Source organism: Anopheles funestus, chromosome 2RL, assembly GCF_943734845.2.
Source record: "Anopheles funestus chromosome 2RL, idAnoFuneDA-416_04, whole genome shotgun sequence".
In the NCBI taxonomy this organism is placed as follows: Eukaryota; Metazoa; Arthropoda; class Insecta; order Diptera; family Culicidae; genus Anopheles; species Anopheles funestus.
Genome location: NC_064598.1, coordinates 44,059,073 through 44,081,620, shown reverse-complemented (window position 1 = coordinate 44,081,620; position 22,548 = coordinate 44,059,073). Strand labels below are relative to the sequence as shown.

General features: G+C 42.6%; 2 protein-coding genes across 4 annotated transcripts in view; one reads left to right on the top strand and one right to left on the bottom strand.

The window, feature by feature from the left end:
* Positions 1 to 61: 61 nt before the first annotated feature.
* Positions 62 to 613, bottom strand: LOC125760585 (uncharacterized). The gene is made up of 2 exons (XM_049420845.1): positions 373 to 613; positions 62 to 302 (listed from the first exon to the last, which is right to left on the bottom strand). Exons 1-2 carry the CDS (start codon positions 502 to 504, stop codon positions 99 to 101), a joined length of 336 nt encoding a protein of 111 aa, XP_049276802.1. The 5' UTR covers positions 505 to 613; the 3' UTR covers positions 62 to 98.
* Positions 614 to 970: 357 nt separating this feature from the next.
* Positions 971 to 22,548, top strand: part of LOC125760570 (serine/threonine-protein phosphatase PP1-beta catalytic subunit) — a 41,514-nt gene continuing 19,936 nt past the window's right edge. Inside the window, exons 1-2 of one of the 3 annotated variants that reach the window (XM_049420827.1) lie at positions 971 to 1,043; positions 2,642 to 3,103. In XM_049420827.1, coding sequence (XP_049276784.1) covers positions 3,052 to 3,103 — 52 coding nt within the window. In that variant the 5' untranslated portion in view covers positions 971 to 1,043; positions 2,642 to 3,051. Of the gene's footprint in view, positions 1,184 to 2,641; positions 3,104 to 22,548 lie in introns of all 3 variants that reach the window. The other 2 variants (XM_049420825.1, XM_049420828.1) reach the window with 2 other exon arrangements.

The window sequence follows — 22,548 nt, the reverse complement described above, 5'->3', positions numbered from 1 at the left end:
CTCAAAAATCACAGATTGGGAATTTGATCAATGCGTGGAAAGAAAAACAAATCGCTTGCAGTTACACTTTGGGATTCCGTTGCATTATATTTCCTTCGCTATAAGAACTTTAATGTAATCATGCCCGCGAGTATAACCACCTCCATCACGATGATCATTATCAAAATGAGCTTATTGTACAATACGTTCCGCTTCATCGCACGAAGGATGGCACCGGACTTGCTTAGATCATCATTGGCGTTCTCCAAACGGTGCTGGCTGCGTAGAAGAGATTCACGCTGCACTTCAAGTTCGTTAATTACCTAAAAGCGGGAACAACACGGGTTAAATACTTGTTCAGCAAAGGAGTTGTGAAACGATAAAGGCACTCACTTCATGACCCGTATGTTCGGTCTCGATGGCAATTTGATTCGAACGAGCCAGACTGGCAGACGTTCGTTCTAATATTTGCCGTCCCTGTAGCACCTGCTGTCGGTGGTGATCGTTCCAATCAAAATCGGCCATTCTGTACGATTGAAACAGATAGTTTTGATAGCAAATTGGTCGGGAAATGCGTCGAAGCTGTATTGCTTTGTTGTTGTTTCGGAACGTTTGTATGTTTTCTCTCGGTCACCCTGTGCTGTCAGGGAGAAGTGAAGTTTGTGCATCGATTGCATTCGGCATTGTTTATTTTCGGAAGATTTAAAATATTATAACAAAATAAATGAAAACTTAAAATGCATTTTAAAAATACACAGAATAGAAAACTTTTTTTCAGACACACAAATAACAGTTCTGTAACCGATATTTCGTGCTATTTTTGAAAAGCAAAAAAGGCCTTTTCAGTGTTTCAACGATTTTCTTCCTTCTCTTTCTTCGCTGCCATACAAACTATGGGCACCGAATGTAACCAATACGACCATAATGAACTGTGGTTCCTCAATTTGGTCAAAACATAAACCGCTTGTCAACGTATTCGTGATGAACTGTCCATGCTCATTTGGTAAAAACTCATACAGGCACACACGCACACAGCAGCAGCAGCAGCACAAGTCCGTAAAAAGGTGTGTGCACTGTAGTGTAGTTTTCCCCACAGGTAGAAAACGGCGAACGACGTGTGGAAAGTTCACAGTCAAGTGATTCGCTCCCGGAACGAGTTGATTTTTCGTGCACGGTGCCGGAATTTAGCTTTTTCCGACGAAAGGTAATGCCTCCCCGGGACGGGTGGTAGTGTAGAAGTGTAAGCGTGAAACGTAAGGGAACGTGTGCAAAAGTGTAACTATATTCAGCTGTTCCCCAACTGTGTCTAGATTGCTCCATTTGCGGCTGTGATCTAATTTTGCGTTTTTACTCCCATTTTCGCGTTCCGATTGGAATCTGTTCATACACGGTGAAGAACCAAGCTAGAAAAGACAGATCGCGTACATTTTTATCTGTCTTTTTTGTCTTGCTTCAATGTGAAGTTGTTGGTCTAAAGCAGTTTTCGCTTCGTTGAATCAGCTACACCAGACGGGGCTTTTAGTTGGAAGGGTGTGAAACTACAACCGGAACAGGAAAAGACGGAAACATTGCATTCGTTTTAGGTTGCATTTTTAGTCTGATACGAGCTTTTTTTGGTCGCTTTACGGTTGATTTGTCGTTCCGGAAAAGTGTGTGCAACATACGGCAAAAAAAAGAATTTTCTCCTCTGGTGGGACCGTTGTCCAAAAATAATACTCGCTTCTACCGTGTGTATGTGTGTGTGTGTCTTTTTTTCTTAACACGTTAGTTTGTTTGCAGTCGATGAGTGCGAGATGAATGAGTGTGTGACGCTATCGTGTTACCGTATCAAAGTATGCGTTAATCGTTCCATTTTCGGGTGTGAATATTGCACTGACATGTGCGGAGGATGTGTGTTCGTGTGTGTGTGCATGAGCAAGTATATTTATGTGCGGACATAACTCCACGTTGGGAACATCTTTTCCACACAATGCACATTTCCCACCGTATTGGTCCGGTGTGAACTCCCCTTGCATGGTGTGCGTAGGAACCCTTGTGTAGTAGTGTTTATGATGAGAAATTTTTCATCCCTTTCAATGTAGGGTTGACCTAACAAAAAAAAAGCGGGAAGCTGTGCGCGTGAATAAAACCAGATGCGCGTGCGTCGTCGAATGGAAGTAATAATAATGACAGCAAACACGGACCTCGTTTTGAAGCAGAATAATTTCCGGTTTGCGTTAAAGATGGAACCACCAAACTTCCTACGCGTTTCGTGCGAATCAATGTTCCAAATGTTGTTTTTCTATTTTTAATATCAGCTTGTGTGTTTCGCCCTCAAATTAATGTATGTTATAGCACACTTTGAAGGAGGTTTAATTGCTTCGTGCCGGCTTGTTGTGTGTCCCATCGGAAGTGCAATCAATACAGTTCGGCGGTAACCAGCGAGAACAAGCTGCGGATGCGAATCATGGCCGGTGTCTCCAACCTGCTCTCGTTCGTCTTACCCTTTTTTTATTAATAAAACAGCACAAGTGTACAGTGTGACGATTGTTCTTATACGCCAGCTTGCTAATTTCGTCACCGGCGCTATCCCTGGGCTAGACGCCGTATGCTTGTGTGCGTTTCGGTGTTTGTGCGGTTAAAAGTATCTGAAGAATTTTCATCATATGTCTTCTCCACGCAGGGAAAAAAGCAGCAGTAGCAGCAACCATTGAAGAAAAAAAAACAAGTGTCCAGTGCGGTTTGACAGGACGTGAGTGAACATCACGTCCTTCTGTCAAGTGATGATTTGTACCACATTCATCAAAGTAGCCGATTAGCCGTGTTTGTTCCAGAGTGTTAAACATTCAATGATTTGATCGGAACTGAGTGGGCGCTACCGCGAGAAATCCAAATTTGTTTGAAATCCCCACAGCAGCAATAGGGATTCTGTACTGTGCAGTGAAAGTTAAAAGAAGCAATCCATCGCGAAAACGGTGGAAATCAAACGCAACTCTCACATTGGAGTGATCTGAACGGAGGCAACCAGAGTCGGGGACCGACTCATTCGCCAACTACCAACAACCTTCCCGGGAAAGAAAACCGTAGCTTGCAATGGCCGACTATACGCTGGACGTGGACAATCTGATCCAGCGGCTCCTAGAAGGTAAGGCAACGTACATCACCGCGTAGCTGTGTTGTTTAGCCCATTCACAAGTTGCATTAGTTCACACATAACACACGCAAGAATGAACGGGGTTCTGTAACATCGGAGAGTCCTCCTCATATTGTACCCAAACACTTACATACGTTTCGTTTCACAACACACCACCCTCCCGCGTACCTGTTCCGTGCCATACTCGCACCCACCCCCCGTGGAAGATGGTCGGAAAAGTGCGCTCCATCTTGGGTGATTAACTTTAACCCGTCGTGGAATTCATTTTTATTCGAGCCTTTTCCCTACATACCAAAAACCATCTTTTCTAGTGTTGTTCCACTGCGGCGTGTATACTGATGTGGCGTGTATGAACGCCATTTGTGTCTTCCTTCACATTTCACTTTCTATCCTACTGTATTCCATAACTCGCTGGTCGTTTGTCGTGTTCATGTTATAGCAAAAAAAAAGAAGAGTTTTCCCATTGAACATTTGTCGGAACTGAAACAGAAAAGCTCAGATCAGTATCACAAAACAAAATTCTTCGTCATTTTCTTTCTATTCCTATGTCCTTATTTCATTGCTGTTGATTTGTTGTGTTTATTGTTTTCATTCTGATTCGCTTTTTCTCCTTTTCTTCTGTCATTTCTTCAATTATTGCGTTACAAATAGTGCAAAATGTATTAGTCACGAGTACTTACATTTCATTCCACCTAAACTCCTCCTTTTTCTTATTCCTTTTTGTTTTTCTTTTAATAATTACTATTTAATAATTACTTATTAATTTCATACTTAAGGCACTTGATTTTTTAACACTAGAACTACCGGACCAGTCATTTTGACTGGAACGCTTCATTTTCATCACATAATTTTTTAGGGTTAAACAATTCTAAGGTAGGTGAAACATGAGTTTCACATACATATTCGATCGTACGATCTCCAATAAACAATAAAATATATTCCAACTATTCGAAATTGTTTAAAAATTAACCACAAACGAAAAACGCTTTAAACGCTTGGTAGTTCTAGTGTTAAAGAGAAAAAAACTCGAAGTAGTCTCCCTCTGTAGGTCCATCCTGTTGGAGAATTTCACTGACAGCGAATCTGTTTTGCGTGGAGCATTCGAGTAGAGTTTGCTAATCTATTGCAAGCAGAAAAGGCTTTCCATTCTTGGTGGATGTGGCCTTTTTTGCCTTAATCTTTGAATGTTTCGTATATGGTTGGTTATTATGATCAATTATTGCATTAATACATATGAAAAGGCCTCCATTATAGAAGATTCCACATGAATCGTTATGTGCCGATGAAAAAAGAGGGACAATTCTTTTTCTAGTAGCTTGTTGTACTAATGTGCGAAACATTTGTCATCAAAGAATCGTATCGACTACCAAAACTTGTTCACTTGTTGGTGAATGTTCAAATAAAAGCTTAATGGCAATATGCCGATAATTTATCAACTTTTTGGACAAAATTACAGTACCATTCAGGGATGTGTTGACAGTAAAATTGTACACTTTTTTTTTGAAATATTTTATTATGCAACATCATTAATTAATTTTATGATGCTTTAGTTTTACAATCTCAATAAATGATTTTGTGATTGATTGCTATTGTTAAACAACTCGACTTCAAATAATTGTTATAAATGATTTTTATAATTAACCTCGAAACATAATGAAAAAAATCATATGTAACGTGCTATAAATTGTTAAAAAAATCAAAAACCGAAACAAACATAAGCTCCTCCTGTGTGTCACGTAGCTGTCACGCGTATGGGATATTCACCAAGCGCTTGAAAATTTAATAAAAAACCCCTTCTTGACCGTTGCGTGTTAATACGCAGAAAAAAATAATAAAAGAGTGTAACTTTGGGATGGGTCAACGTATTAATTTCGTAGCAGCGAATGCTCACTCTGTCCATGTTATCATCGTGTTGTGTGTTCAGTGCGCTTACCATACCACCAAAATTAATAATTAAAATGCTCGTTAGGTTTTCGATTGATGGACCGACCGTGTGTCTGTCGTTATCGGTCGATCGATGGAAGTAACCAATATCGTTGCCGAACGGTTCGCACGTTTTTGGATGGGATGGCGATGAAGTAGCGAGGGTTCGGTGCCTGGGCAACGTCCTTGGACGGTTGACGAGTGTCCTTCGTATTGACCGAACCCCAGTATTGGGTGTGGATTGCCGGAGATTATCCGTTACTGATCCTTCGACTAACTGGGCAGTGTTATAAAGCGGTGGCTTTTAGCTTTATCCTTGTCTCTCGGTGGAAAAGCTTACTTCATTACGCTTTTATTATCATACCCATATTTTTAGTTTCTCCTGTTGTGTACACCCTGTTTTGTTTGCTTTATTTGGTGGTTTTTATTTATCTCCCGCCATACGTATGTGTGTGTATTTGTAACAATAAACAATGCACGATTGAATTGTCCCGTTTGGGAATCGCCCAAAAATCTCACCCCCCAAGTGTATCCGTTACGGGGAGATGTTTGCGGGTTCTGTTTTGCTAAACCAAAAGGAAGCAAAAGCAACAACAACCGAACCGTTCCTCATTGTCAACGATCGGTTGCCTTTGAGTGTTCGATATGCGATGAGCGTGTATTTTTGTTGTGACCGTGAACGAATCATATATGTTTTACTTTTTTTTTCCCTTCCCGTGCTTTTAGAAGTGCGCGCGCTTTCGGCGCTAATGTTGCATGTGTTGAATTTTTAGAGAGCGCCCCCGTATGCCCGCGGGCTCTATTATTGACTTCAATTGATTGGGAAATATTTTTATCGCGCGCCAATCGATATTGCGACTTTTGAACTTGTTATTTTTGGCTGCCGTACAGCGCCCCTGGTTCGGTGCTGGTGGGTAGCTTTTTAGCCGTGCTTGTGGAGCGGTAATTTCGAAGGATGAGCATGATTGTTTGATGTACTGCCAATCCGCCTGAATCTGCGTTCCATGTGTGCGATGATTAGAACTGACTAAGGGTAATTCAATTTCAATGTATCTTATCACTAAATTTATGTGTTTTCACTCTAAAAAATACGGCCTATTAATGGTTGAGTATCACTGGAAATATTACCAAAAAAAAGACTATTCAAAAGATGGTTCTGGTGTCATATGCGTGCCATAAACAAGTCACAGAGGGCTCAAGTCCAATGCACTGCATTATAGCATCGATACCATAAATTGACAGCGCACCTGTCAACGTCTTAGGGCAATTAAAAATGTTTATTGGGTTGAACAGTGATCTTTAGTGATCCTTCCACATGAGTGCCAATCGATTACTATTATTGACATTATAAAAGGAGCACACGTCATGATTTGTCTTTATACAACAGCATTGAAAATAAAACAGATGGGTTTTTTTTTTAATAATAAAGAACGGCCTGGCCGTATTGCTAAAACAGATGTGTTATTTGCAATAAAAACACCTGATCTCTTTCTGTGTAATCTTCTCAGAAATACTGAAAACGAAAGATATAGCAAAAAGAAAGCTTCAATAAGTTGGATCTTTCTAGATGATGTAGTGATTGGGAATATATTGAAGTGCTGGAACCTGAAACTCATTTTTACATGAGATAAAATGATCATTAATCGATATAATTCATGGTATTCATCAAATTGAATTAAAAATCAATTAAAGAACGTAAACGAACGTACGAATTTTTTAGCTGATAAAAAAAAAACTAGATACAGAATTAACTAGTTAATCAACAAAATAAATCAACTAAACAAAACAAGACAAATTAATAACACGAGTTGGAAACACAACCAGTCATACTTTCATGATTCATCTTAAACTGTTCAATTTAGTCATATATTCATCACCTGATCAGCTGAGTTCGCTGTTGATCTCAACTACCTTTACTGGTCCAACAATCGGTCGCGTACTTAAGCTGGATATGAAAAGACACTGAGTTAAGATGAAACTTCAACAGTCGAATCAAAAGCCGAAAGAGGAAGGCAAGGAAACCGTAATTAAGAATCATTCATTCGCAGGGTGATGAATGTTTTGCTATCCGCCCGCGAATCCGTTAGATCCGGATGGTGTTCGCTTGTTTATTCCGACCCACAGGAAGCAACAGTGAACTAAACAGACCAAAAAGAGTGTTTGTAGTGGATAGCAAAAAAAAAAAAAGAACAGATAGATCATGTGCGATCTTTTCGAGAAACGAGTGTAAGTGGAAGAATGGAGGTTGGAAAACACAAGAGAAAAAGAGAAGAGAAACAAAAATACATTAAAACATACTCTTGGTCGCTGGTGGTGCTGTAAAATTATCTTACCACTTGCCATGTATATGGGGGCTACCTAATGGGTGATGATCTGATTTTACTTCCATCCATTCCCTACCTGTGTTTTGGTCGGCAGTCAGTTCGACTCATTCTATGATAATTTCCTACTGTTGTTTCTTCTGCCGATGAATGTTTCGCGCTTCGGTACCGTTTTTTTTTCTTCACGTGGTTCTGGCGAAGCCGCATCATCCGTAAAGGAAACAGTGTGTTCGCTACCACCCCGACAGTGGGAAGTTTCTTGGGTGGGTTTTTGCGAGGAATTGTATTTTTTTATGTTGTTGTTTGGTTTGCCACTTCTGCTCGATACGGTTGTGCTCGTTTTGCTCCATTTTGGGGAGCACCCGGAACGGTTGGATACCGCTAAATGGTAACACCCACCTGCTTGTGCCATGCCGGGAGATACTGGCCACCATCCATTGATGGGGATGGTATAATGTGGTAGAAGAAAAAAAATGTTACAAAACAACGGCATTCATTGAATAGAACCGTGGAAAGAGCAATCATCCGCTTCGGTGGTTTGGCTGTGGTCTAATAGGAACACCTTTTGCTTATTTTGCATGTCATTACCGATGGGGAGCGAAATGGCTGATGTTGATTTTTGTACCAAAATCATCTTGTATACCGGTGCTTTTTAGTTGACACTTATGCATCGATGAACTGTTGAAGATGGCTACAAGTTCTAGCACAAATGATTAAATATTGACTAACGTACGTACGTAGCACTTGATAAGTAAGTAAATGAACTGATCATTGACAGGTACATCAGCGTACAATACTTATGTGGCCAGTTTACAGGCAATTAAAATTATTTATTAATTGTAAATTACAAATTATCAACAAAATGTGCGGATTACAATCGACATTACAGGGGTGTCTAACTCAATTGAGAAAGTTGAGAACAATTCTGGTCTTCATTTCAAGTTATAGTGAAATATTTTTACGGAACTGTGGATTACTTCCTCCCCTCTGGATGATACTCAAAATAAATTTGGTTTTGTACAAAGCATCCTTTACCATCACCCTCAAAATCCCTAAGAAAATTGGATAGAATCCACATCTTCCTCTTCATACTCCACTTTAACTCCTAAGGAATTCAGAAATTACTTCAACTGTACCTCCTGAACCTGTCATAAACGCAAGGCATCTGCCAGAATTGAATTAGAAAGGTTAATAGAATAAGTTATTGGAATGTCTATTTACTTTACATAAGCACACGGATAAATTTTTATATTGCTACTTACTAATTGCGGTCCATTTTATGCGAATGTAAACAGCTCCTGGTCGTTCAATTTCTTTTAATTTCTTCTCATATTGCGCAAGATCGCACTTGAAACTTGTCGTCCAAAATGAACCCTACTCTCCATAATCTTCATCGATACTTAAACATCCCTTCACCTGCCGTCTGTTTATTTCTTTCAATTTGTGACACCAATGATTACTGGCAACCGTGCCACGGGTTTGTAATGTTTCATCCAACGTTTTGGATCGATTGAAAAGTAGAACATCGGCAAACCTACTGCTAGGTGGACGAGGTTCTAACTGCTGGAGTATGGTAAGCAAGTGGATTGAAAAAGCTTTGAAGAGACCATCCACTTTGCCCGCCGCGGCTTCGAGTGACACTCGATAAGACTGTTACTGCATGACCATTGACGGCATCGTCCTTTTCCATTTCGGGGAGTTCACCCCCAGCATGATGGGCGGTGGTCGGGTGTTTAATGCTGTTTGGCTTTCCGTCCCATTGACTTTAGCTGATATGGAGTGCTCTAGTTTTTTTTGGAGAGGTGGTTTGGTTTATATTTTTTCTTTACTCGTTCCGTTCGTTCTGCAAAGTACCGGTGCTTGTCAATGTCGGACCGTAAAGTGACATGGCTTCCAAACCCGTGTCGATGGGATTATGGGAGTCGCTTTTATTAAAATAATTTTCGTCGCTTTACGAGGTTTGATTCGGGCATGCGTGTGTCAGCAAGTATGACAAAACACTTGGAGGTAAATCGTGTGAGGAACAATATTCTGCTTAACAATGTATTATATTCTGCCTTAAAAATGCCGAATCGTTCCAATATCGTACATGGTTGTTTGATGCGTACTCTGGTACATTTCTACGCTCTACATCCAGCAGCTATTCCACTGGTTGCAGGTTTGGTTCGCTATGTTATCTCATTTGTAAACATCAAATTTCCTACTCCATGCCAGCAAGCGAAAGTGCTCGTTAGCATAAATCATAACATTTTGCACACGGAGAGGTGTATGGACCCTTCTTTTCCCTCCTTCATAAAGTGTTTGTTTGACAAGAGTAGACTCCCTTCTTTGCATTTGTTAAAGATCTGAAGCGGGCGGACGACGCGTCACTAAAATATTTGAACTCGATATTTTCCGCTGCAGGACAGTTAAGGGCAAATGTAGAATGTTAGGGAGCAATTTTTTGTTGGCAGTATGCTCATAGATCCCATGCTTATCATAATAAGATCCTCTTGATATTGCACAGTTGTCGTATGTTTCTGCTGTCAGCTTCTTCTGAAAAGAAGCCTCCAAAGTATGAAAATATCATACGATTTGTTTGCCGATAAGATGGATATTTGCAACTGCTCGGAAAGGTAAAACATGTTGCGAACATGGAATTTCATGTTGCTGTAACGTATATAAATATTTCATGCTACAACGTGTGTGTGTGTTTCAGCGTGTCGTATGAAAATTTAAAATTATTTCTTCGCCTAATAATCGGGCAATATCCACAAGTCGAGCAACATCCAGAGTTCTTTTTCTGTCAAGATTTTTGAGTGAGAAAGTTTTGCACAGCATCGAATTTGGCTTGCCAAATGCTTGATAATGGTGGAACGATTCCACATGTATCTCTGTATATTCAACTTTCATTTGAAAAGTTCAACCGGAGCTGCCCGGTGGTGTATGTGATAAACGACGTCGGTCCACACGGCAGGACCGGGAATCAAATCCCATCCGGACCGTCCCCCGTAGCAAGGACTGACTATTCGGCTACGTGGTAAAATAAGTCTAGTAAACCAGAAATGGCTGGCGTGTCCTTAGAGGTCGTTAAGCCAAGAAAGAAGAAGAAGAACTTGAAAAGAATCCCGATCTGATGCTCGTTGACCTCGTAACCAGAATTACGCGAATTCTGATGATCTTCGATGTGTTTATCTTCCCGTTCGACGTAATGTGTCTTCAGCTGTCAGTGCTGTCAAATAAATTCTATTCATGAAAAAATATATAAAATATGCATACTATCTGATTTTTTTTGCAGACCTTTTTATTACCCTGGAAGATTTTGTGTTAGAAACTTATATTACCTGGAATTTTAAATCAAGTTTTCGCCCAATTTATTTGGTAAATGGATGCTTGAAGTTCATTCATATGGATGATTTATTTGGTTTCATCACCAGCGCAGTGTCGCAATTCGCGATAAGTTTGTCAATTCGCAGTTTATGTCTGTGGTGCATTGAATCTATTTTTAGTCGCTTCTTTTACATGGTGGAAGGAATGATGGCAGATTTAGAGTTTAGCGCTTACCGAACGGTGGTGTAAATATTGACAGTGTTCTCATAAATACGAGAGCAACGGTTCACAACGTCTGCCATCGTCTCGCAAACTGGGACGTTAGTTTTGTTTATTTACGCTGACGGATCGAACTGATTGGAGGCTAATAGGGAAGGATGGCAGAAAGCGTAGCAAACAATGGGATTGTTGGAAACGAGATCTCTTGGATACAGAGCATTATGATACTTTATCGTGTATCTAATATACCACACGATGAAAGTGTTGATGAAGGGCAAATGCACGCATTCCCTTGCTGCCCTGGCAATTCATGTCCATAAATAGCTTCCATAACGATGTGGTTAATATTTACCGGTCAATTTTCGTATCGCTTTGCTGGTCACACTTCAAATTCAATATTCTTCACAGGTCGTATGAATGAAATGTTACATTTGATTTGTGTACGTTATTTCCCCTGGTAACATTGAGGTAGAGTTGACGCTTCTAGCCATGCTTTGGACACTCGCAATACAATGTTACTATATCGGCAAAGCTAAACTGTACACCGCAACTCTGGACTTGCTGGTATGAAAAATTGAAAATAATTTTCAGTTTGTGGCGTTCATTTGCCGATTTTTCGTAGTCGACGTTGGAGACCGAACGTCATATCCAGGGCTAAGCTGAAGTTCCTCTAAATAAACGAAATTGACATACACCACTACTACGTCCGCGTCGTACAAACATGCGAACCCATGTCCATGGGTAATGGATTTCTATTTATAATGTGTCTGGTTGCTAATGTGAGGAGTTGGACCCGCATGGTTGCCAGTGGGTTGCCTCCCTGTCCAAAAGAATCGCTCACACACATGCACGCACGTTTAGGGTTGCTAGGTTGGACCGTGGACCGTTTGGCAAATAATTTTCCCCGTGTTTTCGGGATACCTATGTCGGTTGCGTGTCCTTGAATGTTGTGTGTTTTCATGTATCGCCACTTGTAACGCTCAACGGCTCCACTTGCAACAACATTATGCCATTTTGTGAAAAGTTAGTTTTTGAATATTCTCAATCCAATTTCTCAATCCCATTCGAAATCGCTCCATTTGACGATTGACGCTAGGAGCTTTACTGAAGAAAAAAAAACTTCTCTTAACGTTAAAGTTGTTCCAAAAGGGTCTTTTTTCCATGTACGTTGGGTTGTAGGGGTTTGTGGTGGTTATTTAGGTAGGTGTGTTTGTGTGTTAGTTCCCCGTTCACCAGAATCAATTTCACTGATGAACGTTACTGGCGATCCAAAAATAGTTTTTCACGAGTTACAAATCTCACAGTGTGCGAATTGTTTGTGTGTGTGTGTGTTTGTGTATTTTTGAGATTCAAGGTAGAGATTTTCCGGATGGGTTGGTAGCTAGTTTCTGGCACAATTTCAATGCTATTGATCACGTTTTGATGGACATTTGGCTTTGGAGCAATTTAGTAACGTAATTGTTCTTCGAGTGGACTGTATATATTTGCAAGAGAGGACACAAGTACGAATTTCGGGAGCAAAGAAAAAACACGTCCTTTCACTAAGTTCAATACTTGCACTCTGCTTTATTCATATTGGTATTTGTGCACACGTTACAAGAAGCCAAGGTGTCCTTACGACTGAGGTATACTTGGCTCCCAACTACCAATTTCAAAAATACCCAAATAGCATAACATCCTCCCCGGCGTTGAAATAGTATTTCAATCTTCATCCTCGTCTAACGGCAACAAACAGACTTCGGTTACCGCACGTTTGAACTCCGCTCCATTCGACATTCTAACAGTAACGACGCGCGTTGCACCGTCATCTCCGGGGTGTACAGCCGCTATTCTTCCAAGAGGCCACTGCAGAGGTGGTGTATTCTGGTCTATCAGCAGCACAAGAGATCCCACCTTGATCTCCTTCCGCTTCAACCATTTCGAACGATTCTGCAGCTCCGGCAGATACTCTGCAGTCCACCGTCTCCAGAAGTGTTGCAGCATAGACTGCACCAACTGCCATCGTGAGAGACGGTTTTCTTTAAGGATAGAATAGTCAGGTTCAGGAATAGTTTGCAATTCCCTCCCTATCAGGAAATGTGCTGGGGTGATTGCAGTGTAATCGGACGGATCATCAGAGCTCGGTATTAAAGGTCGAGAGTTTAATACCGCTTCTATCTGTGTCAGCGTCGTGTAGAGCTCCTCGTAGGTTAGTTTTCTTTCACCAACAATTCGTTTCAAGTGGTGTTTGACCTGCTTCACGCCAGCCTCCCATATACCACCAAAGTGCGGACTTCGAGGTGGTATGAACGACCAGTCAATACCCTTGTCAGTGCAATAATCGGTGATCTTCTTCGTGGCGCATTCGTTCTGGAACATACGCCAAAGCTCATGCAACTCCGTTTTGGCCCCTGCAAAGTTGGTTGCATTGTCAGAACGTATAGTTTTCGGGTATCCACGACGGCTGGTGAATCGTCGCAAGCTTGCAAGGAAGGCATCCGTCGTCAAGTCCGAAACCAATTCCACGTGTACGGCTCGAGTTTGCAAGCATACGAACAAGCAGACGTAGGCCTTCGTAATTTGTGGCTTGCGAGTTGTGGAAGACTTAATCAAGAAGGGACCAGCGTAATCCACACCTGTATTCGCAAAGACAGGTGCTGGCTGAACACGATACGACGGCAAATCACCCATTATCTGCGTCGTCTTCAATGGATTTGCCTTGAAGCATACGATACATTTTCGTATTACCTTACGGATGATACTCTTCACATTCAGTGGCCAGTACCGTTGACGTACAACTGCAAGCAAACCTCTTTGTCCGATGTGCAAGTTGTCGTTGTGTAGTTCACGAATAAGTGCCTCGGTGACAGGATGCTTAGCTGGTAGCAGCATCTGGTGACGACTATCGTATGGTATGAGAGCTCGCTTGATTCTACCCCCTACTCGTAAAATGCCATCGTCGGGATCCCAAAACGCCTTCAGTCCATTTAGTCGACGGTTTTTGTTTGCACCGTCCATCAGCGCGAGGATATCTGGCTGGAAAGCTTCGCGTTGAACCATCCGCACAATTACGTACGTCGCTGTACGCATCTCTATCGCTGTGAGTCGACCCTTTACCAGCTCCGTTTTGCGTGACTTGATGAACCTAGCAAAACGCACCAAGTAGGCCATACTCCTAACCATTTTTGTAAAACTGCTCAACCTCTCAAACATCGCGAAACGTTCGAAAGGAACAGTCATGGTCAACGTCACTCCAGATCGCATTTCTGGTAGCTCGTTGTCTGGTATTTCCAATTCGTCCGCATTCTTGGTGATGAGTTGCAGTGGCCACGGTTGCCACCACATCGTTGATCTAATCAATTTCTTAGGCGTGACTCCACGGGAAATCAAATCGGCTGGATTCTCGTAAGTGGAAATGTAATGCCAGTGGAATGATTGGTCGAGTTGTTGAATCTCCCTTACCCGATTTGAAACGTACGTCTGCAGGAGCTCCGGTGGTTTCTTAAGCCAAGACAAGACGATTTTTGAATCGCTCCATAGGTGAACAGACTCAATTTGAAGCTCCGTAGCATTCAGGAACTTTACGACCATTCTTGCTAGTAACAGTGCTGCCAATAGTTCAGCTCGAGGGGTTGTAATGGCCTTCTCCTTCGGATTCCTCTTCTTCGGTAGAATTCGGGACTTACTGCAAATCAGTTGCATCCTGGACTCCTCGTTGGCAAAAGATCCCTGTATGTACAAACATGCACCATAGGCTTGGTCGGATGCGTCAGCGAACCCTTGCAGTTCCAACTTGAGCACATCCTCCCAGGAAATCCATCTTGGAACTCGGACTTCCCTCAGCGCTGTCATCTCGGTTCGGAAGTGTTGCCACTTCTCGTTGACTTCGGTTGGGACTGGGTCATCCCATTCGATTTTCAGTTCGCCGACCTCTCGTAGTATCAGCTTAGCGTATGTAATTACTGGCCCAAAGAATCCAAGCGGGTCGAAAATCTTGGCCAGTTGACTCAGAAGTCTTCTCCGAGTCATTCCTTCTAGGTTGTCGAAGTCAGGAACGGATATCGAAAACCAATCCTCAAACGGATTCCATGTAATGCCTAACGTCTTAACGGTCGTCTTGCAGGTGTTGTCGGTAACCTCAAAAGAATTTCCTCGTAACTCTTCTGCTACTCCTGCAACGATATCGGAATGATTAGCACACCACTTATGGGCGCTGAAACAAGCTTTCGCTAGCAATTTTGTCACATCTCGTTGTAGTTGGCATGCTTCCGCAAGTGTATTGGCGCCCGTCAGTGTATCGTCCATATATGTTCCTCTGTTGACCACCTCGGCAGCCCTCGGGAACTCGTCCTGATGATCGTTTGCAGCTTGTTTGAGCGCCATGGTTGCTTGGAATGGAGAGGGTCCCAAGCCATACGTAACCGTGAGCAGCTCTCTTACTGTAAGTGGATCGTTCCGATTGTACCTCCAAAAGATTCGCTGGTACCTAGTGTCTTCCGGATGGACGATCACCTGACGAAACATCTTCGGAATATCGAGTGTGAAGACGTATCTAAAACCTCTGAAACGAAGCAAAATTGCAGTGAGGTCGTTCTGGACTGTTGGTCCAGTCATCAAGACGTCGTTTATCGAAACACCTGTTGACGTCTTCGCCGACCCGTCAAACACGACTCGGAGTTTAGTTGTCGTGCTTGAAGGCCTCAGCACGCAGTGATGAGGTAGATAAAACACCGACCCTGGATCCTCGTTCGGTGCTTCCACAATCTCGCGCATGTGTCCGAGTTTCTCGTACTCTCGGATGAACTGCGAGTATTGCTCCTTTAGGTCCGGCTGCTTGTCGAGTTTTCTCTCCAGAGCCAGAAAACGTCGCAGCGCTGTTTCACGCGAGTCTCCTAACTCGCCCTTACGTTCGTTGAAGGGATGTCGAACCACATACCGACCCTCCGCAGTTCGCTCGTGAGTGCGTTGGAAATGTTCCAGACACACCTCTTCGTCCGCCTTCGGAGAAGAGCGGGGCTCGTCGCAGGATTCTACCTTGTAGAAGTTCCTCAGTAGATCGATGAGCGACTCATCGTCAGCAGTATGGCAAAGTGTGCGCGCAACGATCGTCGTATCACTCGCAATCACACCGCCGGCTATCCAACCTAGCTTTGTGTATCGCAGCACAGGTCGATTAGGACCGAGTTCGCATCGGCCATCTTGCATCAAATTCCAAAAACAATCGGCGCCAATCAGCATATCGACAGGTCCTCTTCTGTTGAAGGTAGGGTCGGCCAGCACCTGTTCGCTCGAGATGGGCCACTGTGATATGTCAAAAGACTTCGATGGAAGTTCACCAGTGATTCGTGGGGTCACTAGAAAATCCAGTTCAGCAACAATGTCTCCGGCACGAGACCTGATCGTCGTGCGCAACCTACGGTTTAAACGTGTTTTATTACCATTTAAACTACTTACGATGACGTCCGTGGTTTCCATTTTTTTCGAGAGAAGGTTAGCAAATCGTTCGGTGACAAAATTTAGCTGTGATGCAGAATCCAAAATTGCTCGGCACGGATATGGAGTTCTGCACAAACCGTCTACTAAAACAACTGCGGTCGAGAGCACGGTTTGTCTTTCCGGATCCACTTCTTTGGCACACAAGGTGGTCGGAGCTTCAGCAGGCACGAACGTTGGTGTAGCACCAACGGGAACATGGCTAGGGTTGTCTTCGTGGAGTAAGCTGTGATGTTTCTTGCCACATCGACGGCAAGAACCAGACTGACATGCTCGGATGCGGTGACCATTCGATAAACAGTTGAAGCAAGCGCCACACCGTTTCACTATTTCGTGCCTTTCACTGACACTCTTCTGCTTGAAAAGCTCACAGTGTCTTAGTTCATGCATGGCGCTGCATATTGGACACTTCTCCTGTTGCTGAGATTCACCGACAACTAGCGTTTTTGCCACTGCCCTTGGCTTCGCAGCTTCCGTCGAAGGTTTCACGCCGGTGTCTAGCTTCTCTGCAATTCTACATTGCTCCTCCAAAAACTCGATCAATGTAGCGTAAGTTGAAAACACGTTTTTCTTTTGTTTAGTTTCCCACGCCACCCTTAATTTCTTATCCAACTTGTTGGCTATAAGGTTTACCAGCATTTGCTCACCAAGACCATCTACCGGAAAACTATGATTTTTCAACGCCTCGACGTTTTTCGTACAGGTGTCGATCACCTTACGCAAGTTTGCTGCATTGTCGCGACTGACTTTGGTTAGACCAAAGAGGTTCTCTATGTGTTTGTCTACGACAACCCGTTTATCCTCGTAACGTTGCGTAAGGATCTTCCAAGCTGCTTCATAATCGTTGTTGTTTACTAGCTCGTCGTCGATGATACCTGCCGCCTTTCCGACCAGACTGTTCCGGAGATGGAACAATTTCAGGGCTGGTTCTTCCTGCTGGTATCGATTCATTACGGTAGTAAACATAGCCTTGAATGAGTACCACTTCTCATACGATCCATCGAAAGTCGGTAAGGGCACTTTCAACGGTGGAAGGTAGGGCTGAGCTTGCGGCAGGATCGATGGCACAACTGGAGCTGCTGCCTCCATTTTGGGCGCGGAATCTAAGCACATGCTCAACTTCAGCGAAACTTCGTTAAACACTTTCTCAAACTCGATGTACTGATCGTTCTGCTCTTCGTCATCGGCTTCAGAGAGCGTTAGTTCGTAGATTTTATTCTGCACTTCATTGCATTCGTTGTACACGTTTGCTAAAGCTTTTTCTTGGAGCTGAAGGAAGCGCACGTTTTTTACGTTGGTGTTGGGCTGTTCATCGCTATCACACAAGGCTGCACTCACACGACTTAGCTTTCGACGCACTGCCTCGCGTTGCTTTACTAAAACCTTCAACTGAGCATCCATTTTGTTGGAATCTTTCTTTACTTTCTGTTGTTGCTGTGTTGGTTCTAGAGAATGAGATGTCGATTGTTTTTCTGGTGTTCGTTTCAGTTTCTTTGACCGTGTAAACGGTGATTGCATTGTACACTACGTATGCACACTCACTACTTCACTTGCGCCGGTCCGCCATTTGCTTTAGGCAAAACCCACGCCAAGCTAAGTTGCACGCGGTTCTATACTGAATACGCACTTTTTTCGATCGGAATGCCTTCGGGCTGACATCCGACGACTCACACTTTCCGAATTACGGTCCTTTGTTTTTCGGATAGTGCTACTCTATTGGCTCGGTAGCGACGCACCACGTGTCACGCCACTAACATCCGACTGTGGATGTTCCATAAACCGATTTTACGCGAAAAGGCACAGATAACGCACACTGGTTTTCAACGTATCCGGTTCCGTAGGACCAAACTGTTCTTCGAGTGGACTGTATATATTTGCAAGAGAGGACACAAGTACGAATTTCGGGAGCAAAGAAAAAACACGTCCTTTCACTAAGTTCAATACTTGCACTCTGCTTTATTCATATTGGTATTTGTGCACACGTTACAAGAAGCCAAGGTGTCCTTACGACTGAGGTATACTTGGCTCCCAACTACCAATTTCAAAAATACCCAAATAGCATAACAGTAATAAAATTCATGTGTTTATGATCGTTCTAAAAATTGTAAAGAAAATTTAAATAAACATAAAATCCTAACTTATCCATACCTTTATAGGCTACAAATCTCGGTAGAGGATGTCTTCAAACTTACCTAAAAGAATTTTTATTTGCTCCATTTGCAGTGTGATTGAATCACACGTGTTAAAGTAGCTTCGTTGCTGCTACCGTGTGCAAGAAACATTGCAGCGGGAAGATCTTTTTCCCACTATCTTATCACAGGTTTGCCCTGAGTGCGATCGGTTGTACCCATTTTTTCCAGACGTACATGAGCACTCGTTCCGGAGATAAGCAAAGGTAGCATGATATTTACCGAAACTGGAGCATGTGTTTACATTGAAAAATATGTGGCATTTCGTTCTTGGAATGTGCTAACGTAAATTGCTAAAAAAATTGCATTAATTTGGTGAAAAAATGACTAAATTAATTAATTAATTTAGCAATTCGGAAATCAAAACGATTGGACCGGTAATTTAGACTGGTGTAACTCCTTTACAAATCACCTCAGTTTTTAAAGGTGAACAAAAATTACTGTAGTTGATGCCTAACTGTTATATATCTTATCTGAGATAGAACTAAAAAATATATTCAAAAATAATCCAGTTCATTGAAATTGTTTACAGAAAAATTTCCAAATTTACAAAGTAGGGAAGTAATTTTTCCTTGAGTATTGAATTGAAGATTTTAGTGAACTCCAGTTCAATGAGTGATTTGTATAGTTGCTCTGTGCATGGTTAGAAAGCTTGAACTAAAATTAGTCGCGAATTAGTGAGTGAACACAGTTTGTCAAATTCCCTTAGCATGGGTGTTTCCCTTAAATGGCAATCACTTTTGTTTAGGAACTCTTCAATGCAGGTTAAAAACCAGATTTATTAATTTAATAAGTAATTATACATCTGACATTACGGCCGTCAGATTGAAAATTAAAATAAAAAGAAAATTATATACATTATTTTTTGGAACAAAACACACAAGGTGCTCGCTAAAAGCTAAAACGTGACGTGATCCCACGTGAATCCCACGATGTTTTTACATTCACAGACTTAGTGCGCTGATTCATTATTTTGTTTGCTTTATATAAGCTGATTGATGAATGGACTATAAACAAATGTCTGTGCTGTGTTGATAGAGGTGATGTTCGTTTGCTGTGCCTCCAGAATTGTTTGAATAGAAAAGTCTTAACCAGTGAATGGTTGAAAACGACATCCGGGAATTTCATTCTTTATCAAACTTTTATCCAGCGAGTGGTGATAAGCACAACCTTGATAAGGATGAATAAATTTATCATAATGGTACAACACATAGATGCTTCATTTGCGACATCTCTCTTTGGGGAGGTGGAAATTAAATCATTTTGTACAAATAAAAACAAAGAACGAATATAAACCTCAACTTCATCCGCGCTACTAAAGCAATTCAGACATGGCAATATGTTTGCCATTACCCTAGATTTCCACTTCCGACTCGTTCGTTTATAAAAGCGTCTTGGTTTGACCCACAATCGACAGAAGCCAACTTGACGGAACCATACTTTGCTCCCTTTCGAACCTCTTTTTTTTGTATGCATAATTACATTACAACAGCGCGGCACATACGCTTATGCCGTACAGATCGTGCCATACACCTTCCATTCGTGAGAGCTTTGGTTGTGATTTTCTTTCCCAACGATAACCACCGTATCGTGGCCGACCCTCCTATCTGGATCGGTGGTTCCTGATAGCTCTAACTTTTCGATCGAGAATGTCCTTGACACGAAATGTGCACGCCACCGACAAATACGACCATGTAGGCGCCACACTGTTTTGTTTGCTGCAGTCCTGGGTTTTATGGTTCAAGTTGTTGCCCGCTAAGGGGGGGTGGATTCGAGCCAGAGGGTTTTAAAGGAAGAAGGCAGAGAAGGAAACTCAACAGTTTTCCAACCGGAACAATGAAGTGGGTCGTAATCGAGGGATGCCGCGGGATGGAGCTTAGTGTTTTTTGCCCCATTCCTATATTATTCAGTGGCTGTCGAGAGGTGTCGAAGAAAGTTATTTAGATGCAATCGATCGAGAAAAGTAGCCGAAGAGTTTATATTTTAAATACGTATCGCAGAGAGTGCCATGGAAGGTATAGAGTTGGGTGAAGATATTTATTTACTAGGAAAAAAGCATATTATTTCTCTCTTTCGTACTTGTTGCTTTTTACGTTGTCTTGCTTGACCTTTTTTTTCAAGCTCGGTATGAAAATCACTTTCGCGGTGGTCCGCAAGCCATGGCTGCATGCAACGCAGTATTGCTAATGCAATTTAAAATGTCAAGTGACGGTTTTTTGTTAGGCGACGTTTTCCTGTTGCGGCCGCCATTCCTTATCTTTCGTGTCCGGACGCGGGTAGTGGGCGGAACGATAAGGGGTTTTTGCAACGGTCGCCTTCATCAAGCTGGTTGGGTTGAGAAAATCGATAGTTGAACAATGTTTAAAAGAGAGAGATAGATAGAACGATAGAGAGGGAGAGAGAGAGATGGAGACAGAAGGAAAAAGGGAAAGCACGTGTCCTGAGCTCCCGTACAGATAAATCCCTTCTGTGTCTATTTCTATTCGACCACTAATACTACCAGCAGAGGGTCCGTGGAAAACGATGAAGACTTCCAGCAGCAGGGTTTGTAGCTCCGTAGTCTCTGTAGTGTACTTTTCATTGCCAGTCCCGTAAAGATGTACCACTTCCCAGCGGACACAATGAACTTCGGGCTATAGAGTTTACCAGCTTGCCGGGGTGTGTGGTTTGTGGTTGTGGCGGGAAATAGGTCGGTAACCGTGGTGGAGCGTACGCAGTTTTCTTCGGCTTTTCCAACCGTAAGACGGTGGTCCCAGCGTTGGTGGTATGTGTCGTTTCAAGCGGACTTTGTGCGTTGACCATGACACTCGCCGACGAATAAGTTGGTGTAAGTTGAGAACGAGTTGGAGAAAATGAAAAATGGAAAATGGCAGTTCTTGGTCGACGGTGTTGTCTCCCTCCCGACGGGTCATGTTGGGGCTCCCCTTCTGTGCTTGCACTACTTCGGTGGAAAAATGTTTCTCTAAAACCAAGCAAATGATAGAATGCTCTCCGCTGCTTTGAGCACTCTTCAAGTTAGGATCACGTTTTTCTCACTTTTCAATGGCTTCCACACGGGTACGCACGGGAATGGTGTGGCAAGGGTTGTTGCTTTTTCGCCAAGGAGTTGCTTCCGGACAGCGTACTGGTGAATCGATTGGAGAATTCATCAGCAAGCGATGGTGGGTAACCTCAGAGGAAAGAAATCATACATACCGAGCAGGAGGCAAGTTATCGACAAGCCTGGGGGAAAAACTTCCCTGGATGTACTTTCCATAACAATGGAGTGTGCCCTATGTTATAGAGCTGCAATAATTAATTTTCTTGTTGATTGAATTTTCTGCAGTGATATCAACCGTAAAGCTTGTGGATGCGTTTGTCAAAAGCTGTACCACCAGGGTTACGTGATAGTTCGTAGAAAATTTAATGCTCATTCCGCACCCTCGGATGTTCTGTCTCGGAAAGTGTGATTAACAAAAACGGTTCGACGCTTTCAAACGTTTTCATTGCGAAACGATAGTTCTTCAGTTCGAGAAGAAATAATTGGTAAAATTAGAACTCGGCTCGTTGCATGGTATATTATCTGTTTTGGGCCGCATTTTTTTTCTTTATTTTCCCCTCCCCGAGAATTGTAGAGAAACTTATGGTTTTATTTCGTTTTTTCCCAGTGATCGAATGAAAAAGTTAGGGTAAAAGGGCAATGTTTGCCCCGACAAAAGCAGCTTTCGGTGCGTTTTATAATGTGTTTCGACCGGCCGCATCAGCCTCCAGCACTGTAAATGTATTAGCCCTTCAAGTCACACCGAAGCGTTGATGGGAGGAACGGAAGTCCAATTTATAGCAGCAAGAGAGCTGTATCAAAGTTGTTTGGGAAAAGTTTCGAAGGGTAGATAATTACTTTCAAACTTGGCCTTTTTTGTGCCTGGGTGGAGGATTTTCATTGCTGTTTTAGGTGCGACGTTCCCTCATGCGCGCTTTCGTACTGTAAAGCGTGTAGAACGAAGCGTATGTAGCGATGGTTTTG

Excerpts from the sequence above, each read along its gene's own strand:
- LOC125760585 (XM_049420845.1), bottom strand. The coding sequence starts at position 504 with ATGGCCGATTTTGATTGGAACGATCACCACCGACAGCAGGTGCTACAG. Across the intron at positions 303-372 it reads CCGAACATACGGGTCATGAA|GTAATTAACGAACTTGAAGT; the intron begins GTGAGTGCCTTT and ends TCCCGCTTTTAG.